Genomic DNA, 10,926 nt, shown 5'->3' with positions numbered 1-10,926 from the left:
CGCGTACACATTATTGCCGAATATAATCATCTGTGCAATGATGGGAAGCAGTTTTGTGTGTGGACATAGACATACATAAATATGAATTTACATATTATAAAGATGAGGTGGCCGGTTCAACAATATTCCTTTTTTACACGAAATAAAAAAGTAAAGGTATGAAGTACTTCTCTCTTAAATTAGTAGCCTTAAGGTTCCCACATATCATTTCTCAATTTTATAGGCGCATCTCTGATCTTTTCGAATTTGGGTTTTTTTTTTTTTTTGGTCTCAAAAAAAGCTCTCATTACATAAATCATTGCCTGTCATCTGTCAATGGAAAAAAGACAGCATTTGCACGTATGTATTAAATTGTTTCAGCTTAAAACATATCTACGTTATATATGCATGCATGCACATGTTACTATCATAGTAAATTGATTTTATCTCCATTGTTTTTATAAAGCGGATAGAAATTCTACATATAACTAGAACGAGAATTGATTACGATTTTTTTACTCAGATCCTGTCTTACATCTATCTAATGTTTAAATTGTTACTTTTGTAAATTCGACGATGCGAAAACACCTGAAATACAAATATTAATTGAACATTTGTGGCTACTTTAGACTTATCAATGCGAATGCTATCTCGTGCACTTTTCGTTACGTGGTTCCATCAAAAACACGGCATATTTGCTTTTGCTTTTTATTAATATGAAAAATATTCGCAACCTTCTACAAGTATGAGATCACTGCCACAAAGTATGCTATTAAATTTTATCAAATAAAAATATATTCGCTTTAAACTATTGCAATCTAAACAAAAGCCCTTATTTATCTTCTTCTTTTTTTTATTCATATTAAAAATTGAATATTTAGATTATATTCTTTAGTCTTATGCTGATAAATCAATTTGAGAAACTGTAAGAAAAAACCATGGGCCTTTAAAATTATATTCCTTTTTATTCTGAGCGCATCATTTTTTCTTTTTGACGCTGCAATTTTTTCTTAGATAATTTTTTTTTGGCCGGCTCATCTTCGGGAGCCTTCGAAACGACTTCTTCTTTCTCTGTTAAAATCACCTCAACATGGCACGGTGAAGACATATAGGGATTGATACGGCCATGAGCGCGATAGGTGCGACGACGTAGACATTGTGCCCGATTTACTTGTATGTGATCAACGACCAAACGATCCACCTCCAAACCTTTATAATCGGCATTAGCTTCGGCGTTACGAAGCAATTGCAATAAAAACTCTGCAGATTTCTTGGGCCAACGACCTTGCGTCGTTTTCCATTGCTTAGCTTGAGCGCAACGACCTACACCACCATTAAATCGACGAAATGGTACACATTCCTTTTTTTCAATGACTGCCTTTAGAAATCGTTGTGCGCGACGTAAAGGCATCCGCTTTATAGCTTGAGCGGTTTCATGCGTATTCTGCAAAATTGTTGAAAAACTTATTGATTAAATGGTTGATAAATTGCAAATTGTTGGTAAATTTTTTTGAAAAATACACTATGACACTACGTTTTCATTGTACCTCAGGACAGGTAATGCTTATAATTCTTAAAAGAAATTATAAACTGTTTTTCTGAGATCAAATCATTCTTTTAAGCATTCTTTGGAGTTTATTAAAGTTAGTCGTATTAACTCTTTAATAAACTTAAGGAAAATGCTATATAAATAATCGCAAACAAAAATATAAACGAATTCAAATGTTTGATAGGACAGGTAGTGCTGATGACTATAATATTGGTTTACCAGTACTGTTTACCTATCAAATAAATCTAATATAAGCATAATTATCTTAACATTGAATGGTGAGAAGGTATCGCTCAATGTTGAACGTAAATTATGCTCACAACGCATTAATTGTTATAAGTAGATACGATAAATAAATTTTCGCCAAAATTTGGACCATCATATAATGTAAATTCTTTATGACAAAACAATTGAATAATTTTTTTTTGACAGGATTGTAACCAAATTTAAGAAGATTACTAGTCTTTACGACTATGCACTCCGCTGATTGTTGGTCTATCAAACTTCATCCGCTTATAGAAGAAGCTCTTCATTCTGGCATTTTTGCAAAAGTAAATGAGTTTAAATTGAAACACAAACACTGATTGAAAATGCCATATATTGTTTATAGGTTGTTTTATAGGTTTTTGATAGTTACCTTAAAATGCACGCGTAGATTTGGCCCACGCGCTTTACAGGACTTGGTAGCGTTTTCTGGTTCCCTTGAATACCGACCCATTGTTATTTAATTTCTGTAGATCCATCACAGGAATCATATGATAGAAATAAGATAAAAAGAACAAATATTAGACTTCATTTTTGCTTTTCTAACATTTACACTTTAAATTTTTAAGTTATATGCATGAAACAACACTCTTTTAGAAACTCAAATGTAAATAAGAATTTAATCACATATAGTTTCACTACAAGTACCCTTGATGTTTTACAAATTTTATAATTTACAGAAAGTATCGTACCTTCTTGGTGGAGAATTAAACCGGAAAAGAGACAAATCGACAGCTGTCAACTTATAAATAGATTAGGCAGCACTTATAAAGAGGCCAGAGTTGTATGGCAAGCAAATGCTGTGACGTAATTTTTTTGGGTATTTTTTATATTATATAAATAACTCAGATAAACTTTTACATAAAAAAAAGTGCTTTAATTTGCATTTTTGTAAAATAATGGTAATGTTAAGAATGTTAACGAATATGATGTGGTAACCGACATCATTTTCGTATTTATACTTGCCAGTTATACAAGTTCTCCGTTGCAAACATTTCTGTTTTCCCCATTCACAGAAATTGTATTCTCTTCGCAGAGGCGCTGAGATACTTAAGTGTATTATAAATTCTGATCAGGCAACCCTACACATTTGTCTTGGAAAAGGCGGTAAAGCATGAAAAAAGGAGATTGAGTGTTTATATAAAACAGCTGTTTCGTTTGTGCACATTTGAAAACAAAATAATATTAATGAAAATGTCCTATATATTAAAACGTCGCCTTTAATTAAAGCGTAAAATATTTTAGAAGTTTAAAAATCTTAAATCTTTTGCAGTTTATTACACTAACAATTTATGAAAAAAATAAATAAAACGATATGGTTCCTTTAGTAAATATTTTGAGTAAGTCCTTGCAAGTTTTTATTTAAGTTCCTTAATTTACATTATAAAATATATATGATTAATTAAAGCTACCTTTTATTCGTCATTCGTCTTGTTTATCATTCAAAACTGTGCACAAATTTTCAACCCCTTAGAGTAATCAAATCAAAACTCATAAACAACAAAAAAGAAAAAAAAAATGAAGAGAAATAAAAAAAAAGCAGAACAGCCTGGTTTACCATAACGAAAGCTAAGCTAAAAATAACTAAAGTTCAGTTTGAAAAAGCTGGAGAATTTCTATAGCAATCGGCAATACGAATGAAACGTGTAAGAGGAGAGCACGTTTACATAAATATACACATGCACGTATATACATCTATATACAAACAAAACTGAAAAACTCACAATCGAACCAATACAGCACAACGTAATACAACAGGAGACTTGTAAAGATGGGTGAATGGATTTTTAGTACGTTTAACGTAAGCAACGAGAAAGGTTCAATAAGTGGATAAAAAAGAAAAATTCATTATCATACAGGAGGAAGGAAAGAAAAACTAATTCAGAATATTAAAGCCAGAAAGACGTAGCTTCATAAATATATATATTCAAGGAAAAGTTATAAGATTGGAGGTAAGCATACAATTATATACATGTATAATTATAATTTTTATCAATTTCCAAAAATTATTTTAAGTTTTCCTTTAAGCTTATAAAAAAAAAATCCAATTAGATTTCGTCATTTGCAATACAATTTCGAATTTTCTTTATCCTTGTTTTCCTGTGAATAAACATGTATATGTATTGAAAAGAGAGAATTTCACTGTCTCTCGTTTCGAACAATGCACGCTTCGAAGCGTTGTTTTGTGTGCAAACATTGTTCAGGCTTTAAGTCTGTATTGAAGTCACAGAGTGCAAGCGTATAAGTGCTAGCGTTTTTCCTCAACCCCATTGTCAAAGACACATATAAGGCTGCTTGCTTGTATTTATTTCGCTTAGTATGCGTATTGCCGCACACATCCCCCATTTTGCAGTTCTAAACTACGTTTAAATTTCAAAACTAATGATTCTTCTCTTCCTTTTTAACTCTTTTTTTTTTTTTTTAGTTTTTTTTCAAATATTTATGCTTAGAAACGCAAATGTATTTGTATTCTTAGCATATTATAGTAGTTTTTCCTCTAAGTCTGTATCAGACTCGTCATTACAGCTTATTGCGTTTATGCTGTGTGTGTATATATATATATATATATATATATATGTGTGTTAGTTGCTGTTGTATTGCTTTATTTTGGTTTCACCCCCTTTTATTTGGTTATACAACGCTCTCGCCAGAATAACGGTTTCAAAACTGTGTTTAAAACTCACATTAAATTCATGGCTTTCGCTCTCGCTCACGCTCTCTCGTTTTCTCCCTTTTTTTCTTTCAATTTATTCTCTTGGTTTATAATATTCTTTGAGTTACGATTTCTTTTTTTGTTTTTTTTTGTTTTTAATCTCTACTCTTATTTTCATTGCAATGAACGGCAGACTAAAGCTACGGCTATGTATGTATTTGTTCCCACGTACATTGTTGTCATTCGAATTTTGTCCTTAGCTTTTTCGGTTAATACATGGTAGTAGATACGCTTGTGAGCATTATTTACTCCTCATTTCAATTCGTGCTTGTTGTCTACGGTGTTCTACTTAATGTTTATACGATTGATTGAAGCTAATGAAATGATGATGTTTTCTCTGTTGCTTGTTGTTGTTATAAATTATTATTTTTATTTTCATTGTTATTATTATTATTATTATTATTATTAAGTTATTTATTATCGATTAGTTTTAGATTATTGAGCTTTCTCTTTAGTGTCTTTATAATTTGCAAGCAACGGCTGAGTGCTGTTTAATGGCAACATTAACATAGAGAGGATATAACAAAAATAATTGTATAAAATTAATATCTTACATCGATGAGAAAGTATTTAGAACAATTTTAGGAAAATAAGAACGATTTGGTAAATATTTGAACGGTGACTTAATTTCCTGGAATGCTAATACTCTAAAAATAAATATATTGGCAGAGTCTCATCTTAAGTTCAGTTACCTCGATGTTATATATCTAGCAGTGAATTATATCATGTAAAGAAAGAAGAAAGAAAAAATGATGTACAAATTATAGACAAAAATAGATGCTGAACTCAACTCGAGACTCTGCACTGGTTGTGCACTAAAAGAAAAAGAAAAAAAAAGTAAATAAGTAAATAAATAAAACCAACGCAAAGCCTTTGAAAAACTAAATTTCTAGGAAAGAGATAGGAAAAAAACAAAAAAAAAACAATGATCCGAGAAGAGAGAGTAAAAGTGTATTTTTACCTTTAAAACAAATGTACAATAATTCAGAGCAAATGAAAAAGCTAAACTCTTTGCATAGGATATTTAAACGGCTCTAGATATGAACGAGTGCGACGACGAGCATACGTTAATATACAAACATATATATATATATATATGTCGTAATTAAACATTGCGCGTATGCAAAGAGCTAGGGTAACGTACACATCTATACAAATATAAACGCAAACTTGGTATACAAATTGTACTCATAAGCATGTATAAAATTAGATTAAATGCTTGGAAATGAAAACATACTTAAAGAACGGCAGCCGCAGCAATAATCACAACAATAACGGCAGCATTAAGAAATTCTATACCCGTCGAGCGCAATGCACTGCGTTTTAAACACACGTCAGGAATTTAGTGAGAGCATTCGTCATTATCATGATCATTTTGATCGAGCGCATATAAATTACTTAAAGCTAACGTATACCGCAATAATATCCCTTTATGCATGTACATATATATATATATATGTATATATATATATATATATATATATAATATATAACATGTGTGTGTGTGTGTGTGTGTGTGTGTGTGTGTGTGTGTGTGTGTATGCGTGCGTGTTTATGTATGTGTATAGATTTTATTTTTAAAACAGCTTCTTCGTATCAATACACACAATTCCACGGGCGCACAGGCAACTAGCTATTTACACAATACAGCATCGATGCAATATTTTTTTTTTTAAGGTGTATTCGGCCGTGTTTTACTCGAGCAGTGTTTAAATTTTAAATAAGAGAAGAGCTACACAGACACATGAACACACACATGCACGCACACATACACACACGCAAACATAGAGAAACACGTAAACAGAAACATGACATGAAATTTTCTTTATTTGTGCCTTTCAAGTGTATTGCGCAATAATCCATCTTAATACTTACCTTCTCTTAGCTTGGTTGTTGTCATAAACAATATCATTTCATTTTCGCTTTTCCGAGCGTGATTCATGGATTTTGTTTACATATTGAAATTATAATTTTCTTTCCAAAAATAATTATTTCGATTTATCTTGTAACGCGTACAAAATTCTCTTTCATTCTTATACTTCTTTTCTAAGAAGAGATCCGGGTTAAATAAAAATGAACTGTGTAACTGTGTGTGACTGAGTCGTGTTGTTTAGAGTCATTTAGGCCGATTAGGACTAGGTGTATAAGGATTTAATCTTTTTTATATTTGCCAATTTACACAATAGTTGTAGTAGTTATTGAAAAGGGAAACAAGAAGAGATACTAAAATTAAATATGTTACATAAATGTGATCATTTTCCGCTGTAAATGTAATAAAGGATAGTAAATTTTTTTTTCAAATATTTTTCACTTGCCGGACTTTATTTAGTTAAAGCTTTATAGTTCGGTTCGAATCCGATTTTGATAGTGTTCTTCGGTGCGTTTAAAACTGACTCAGCAATATAATATTTTATATAGGCAGGAAATGTCTGTACTATATCCAAGGATTACAAATTGGAAAAATATTCTTTTTCTTCTTCTATTTACAACAAAAAAGTTAAAATAAATCTCATGTCATTCTTATTAGAACGAATGTTTGGAATATTAACAAAAAAAAAAAAAAAAAAATTGTTTTAATATCGTTTAATTTGTGCACACAAACACACACATACACACACACACAAACACATACATACCTATATATGCATACATATGCATATACATATATATGTATATATGTATATAATACATACTGAGACTCTGTACCGACTAAATAATGATGCTGTCTGTGCCGTCCGATAAATACAATGTTGTTGTTATTGTTGTTATTATTGTTGTTGGCATTATTGATGCCGCCAACTTGAGTTGGTTTTCGTAAATCAGTATCCATTCCGTCTTCAATACAGTTGGACTCACTAACGCGATCGTGTTTAGTTAATATCGTGTCTTTAAATGCGATTTTCCTCTTGCTTTTCTTTTTCCTCTTTCTCTGCGAGCGTGAAATTTAAAAATATCCAACAATTTCGACAAACAACAGAAATTGAATTGAATATTTTCAATACGTCGTACGTACCAGAGAATTCTTAAAATGTTTTTTCAGTGTGCAAAGCGAGAGAAACTCGTTTAAAAACCAAAAAACAAAAAAAAAAAAACAAAAAAAAAAAAAGCAAAAAAAAACAAAGAAATAAAAAACTTTTTAATTATATCTCGGATCCCGAGATCTATATAAGACGCAATATCGTTTCTTATTGCCATCCAACTGTCAACAACAAAAGTGGTAAAATAGAAACGTTGCAGTAAAGTGCAGTTATTCCAATTCGTTTCGAGACTAATAATTCTTGTTAGTCCAATATTATCGCTGTCGCCATCGCTATCACCATCATCACTGCCATCATTATGACCACTACCAGCACGACCACCATCACCGTCACCATCGCCACCACCATCACCATCACCATCACCGTCACTATCACCGCCACCACCGCTTCTTTAATTTTTCTTGCCTACATGCATACGGCTTTGAAAACTCTTTTGCTTCTTTTGCCTATTCGTTGACTATCAATGCATTGCGTACTGAACTTGCTCTCTCTCAACTATTATTTATTGCCTTTTTTTTTTAAATTGTATATGTAAACATGCTTATATATATATATATATATATATGTATGTGCACATAAGTAAATATTTTGGCTTCTATTTCATGTTATATATTTTTTATCTTTTTTTTTTTTTTTTTTTTTTTTTTTTTTTTTTTTTTTTTTTTTGTTACATTTTAGTCCAAGGTTTATAGAAAGCTTCATCTCTCCTTTATGTGTGTGGATCGTTTCCGAGAGCTACCAGCGACAATAGCAAATTGCTTTTGTTTTTCAAAAATTCAATTCCGAGTAACGAGTAATAAGCATCGCTTTGTGCTGCTTCGCGCTATTCGAAAGCGGCCATTTTGAAAAAGCATACGGCCTGAAATGCCAATGTATGCGTTACGAACATTGAGATTATTCTACATTCACGTGTTCGAGCTTTCATCAACGGCCGGGGTTATTGTTGCGTAACCGATCTTTTAAAGTCATTATGAAATCATAAATGAATTTATTTCGGAACTTCTATGGATTTTATTTGCTTTCTTCAATTTTTTTTTTTTTACCTTTCAATTTACCGAATTCCTTGGTAATTTCACAATCTATCCCCGTTGGTTGGTTGGTAATCAAAATTAACATATACATACTTATGCATATATATAATGAATAACTTAAAAAAAAGTTAAAATTTAGTTAAGGAGATTACTTAACATTCAGATTTCTTAAGAGGGCAAAAATCTTTGAAAGATCTTGCCCTAATCTTCCTCTATTTATAGTGGCGCTTGATTTGACAAAGTGTGTCAATTCTCTTTTCATCTTCTTTCTATTATTCCGATTTTTCTCAATAGTTAAGACAATTTTTTGCAATTGCAAGGCATATTTTTCAGGACAACAACAACAACAGCAGCAGCAATCTCTGGACAAAGAAAGTTAAACGGAAGACCAATTTTGAGTAAAACTTTAATTAGTCATCAGAAATCATATATATATATAGCAACGTTAGTCGTTATTTACTTAATTTGATGATATGTACGAAATAAATCGCTTGCAGCAAACTGATCCCTAATCAATTATCATAATTTAACTTGTCCGAAAGTAGTAAGATTTTAAGTGAATTAAGGTAATTACTTAGGCCATGTCAGCATATGTGACTTATATGCTTTTCTCTGTTGATAAATAAGCGAAACATTTCCTTCCCTATGAACTCTAATTTACTTATATCTAATCTTTAACTATAGATTAGAAATAAGTCATCACAATTCATTGACAACAACAAGAAGAAAAAGAAGAAGAAGAAAAAGAAGAACAAAAACAACAACAACAACAAGAACAAGAACAACTCAAAATGATAATAACATAAAAAGCTCAAGTAGCAGTACCGGTAACGGTGCGATGCACACATGCAAGCAAAAATTATATCTGAACATGAACAGAATGCAACCAAAGGCCGAATTTAAAGCATTGCGAAGTCAAAACCAACAAATGTTGATGAATCGTAGAGAAGAAAGTGGGGGGGGGAAGGCGAGCAGCATAACTTTCCAATTACGCTCATAATATCTATTTTAAGTTTAGTTTTAAGATTAGTTTTTCTGTTCTGAGATAAAGAGAGAGAGAAAGAGAGAAAGAGAGAAAGAAAGAGTGATAGAGAACGCACGCAGGGAGAGTTTGTGAGTGCGTAAAATTGCAGTCAGAAGGGGTGTTTTTTGTCCAATCTTGCATGCGTGTGCGTACGTGAGCGCGAGTGAATGTTCGCGTGTACATTAACTCGGGCAAGCATGTATATGTTTAAATCTAAGCTGCGGCTTAGTCATCAGTTCTGGCTAAATAGGACAAGCGAAGGTAAAACTTTTTCATTCTTTTTCACAATGTTTTGCTATTCCTAATCCAGCAATCCAATGAAAAGTGGAAGTAAGTTATCGATAGACTTACTTTCGTTGTAATACGCTTACACGTCTTCATAGTAAATAGATGTGTACGGTACAATGGACAATGTATGTAGTAGATACAGTCTTTCAATAGCAAATACTGTCACTTTCAAGCCATGATTGCAATGTGCTGCACGCCAGATCACATTTCCTCTGACCATTAATTTTAGATCGAAAAAATATCAATCAATATCGGTCGGTAACGTATCCACGTTAATCCGCGCAAGAAAACCGTTTTTGGCGAAAGTATGACGCATTTACACCAAGGTTTAAAAGACGATACCAAATTGTGTCTCATTGTGGTCGGAGAGATTATTCGACTAGTTACCTTCGGTTTACGGAGCTTCAAATGCGATAGCCTTCTAGTCTATGTATCCAAAAAAAAAAAAAAAATAAAAATAAAAAATAAAAAATAAAATAAAAGAACCACTTAGTCTTTTGTTTACCGTATCGCGAATGCAATCGTAATGCAAATCGGAATACGTTAAGAGGCAGTATATTATGTCCATAGAAGATGCCTATGTTCACTGTTAGCTTGGTTTTAATTCTGGTCTCTTTCTTATCTCAAGAAATATAAATTTTTGTACTTTTGTATTGCTTCCAACAATTTTATAAGCTTTTCTTTTCTATCGTGCTTATATATATACACACACACACACACACACACACATACAAACACACATTTACAGTCAAGAAAAAAAGAAAAAAGCAGTTATAATCTGTAAGCGAGTGGTATAGTTGTGTGATGGTAGTGTTAACGGCAGTGGTGGTGGCAGTGGTGGTGACAGTCTCGTTGTTGATGTATCTGAGTTCTTCTTCTTTTTCTTCATACGCTTATAACGTCAGGTGAATTCTTTCTTTGTCTATGTTTACTGACTGATAAACGCCGTTTGAGCTTTTGTTATTTCAATTATTGTTATTGTATGTGCATATATATATATATATGTTTAGATATCATAACAATTTTCGATGATAACAATA

At 31.8% G+C, this 10,926-nt stretch overlaps 2 protein-coding genes across 7 annotated transcripts in view; one reads left to right on the top strand and one right to left on the bottom strand.

The window, feature by feature from the left end:
* Positions 1 to 811: 811 nt before the first annotated feature.
* LOC119635719 (60S ribosomal protein L17) lies at positions 812 to 2,546 on the bottom strand. The gene is made up of 3 exons (XM_038030701.1): positions 2,485 to 2,546; positions 2,166 to 2,259; positions 812 to 1,423 (listed from the first exon to the last, which is right to left on the bottom strand). The coding sequence occupies exons 2-3, from the start codon at positions 2,244 to 2,246 to the stop codon at positions 944 to 946; spliced, it is 561 nt and encodes a 186-aa protein (XP_037886629.1). The 5' UTR covers positions 2,247 to 2,259; positions 2,485 to 2,546; the 3' UTR covers positions 812 to 943.
* A 958-nt stretch (positions 2,547 to 3,504) lies between these two features.
* LOC119638936 (uncharacterized protein DDB_G0283357) overlaps positions 3,505 to 10,926 on the top strand; it is an 11,437-nt gene continuing 4,015 nt past the window's right edge. Inside the window, exon 1 of one of the 6 annotated variants that reach the window (XM_038036118.1) lies at positions 3,505 to 3,744. The gene's annotated coding sequence lies outside the window, so the exon portion shown is untranslated. Of the gene's footprint in view, positions 3,745 to 7,140; positions 7,511 to 7,537; positions 7,786 to 10,926 lie in introns of those variants that run through there. The other 5 variants (XM_038036125.1, XM_038036134.1, XM_038036101.1 and 2 more) reach the window with 5 other exon arrangements.

The sequence above is a fragment of the Glossina fuscipes genome, unplaced genomic scaffold (genome assembly GCF_014805625.2).
Source record: "Glossina fuscipes isolate IAEA_lab_2018 unplaced genomic scaffold, Yale_Gfus_2 0, whole genome shotgun sequence".
NCBI classification, from domain to species: domain Eukaryota; kingdom Metazoa; phylum Arthropoda; class Insecta; order Diptera; family Glossinidae; genus Glossina; species Glossina fuscipes.
This window is presented reverse-complemented; position numbering and strand designations above follow the sequence as displayed.

What these genes read in the sequence shown, in the direction of transcription:
- LOC119635719 (XM_038030701.1), bottom strand. Translation starts at nt 2,246, where the DNA reads ATGGGTCGGTATTCAAGGGAACCAGAAAACGCTACCAAGTCCTGTAAA. An exon ending in ATCTACGCGTGCATTTTAAG is followed by an intron (nt 1,424 to 2,165) that starts GTAACTATCAAA and finishes ACAATTTTGCAG; the next exon opens with AATACGCATGAAACCGCTCA.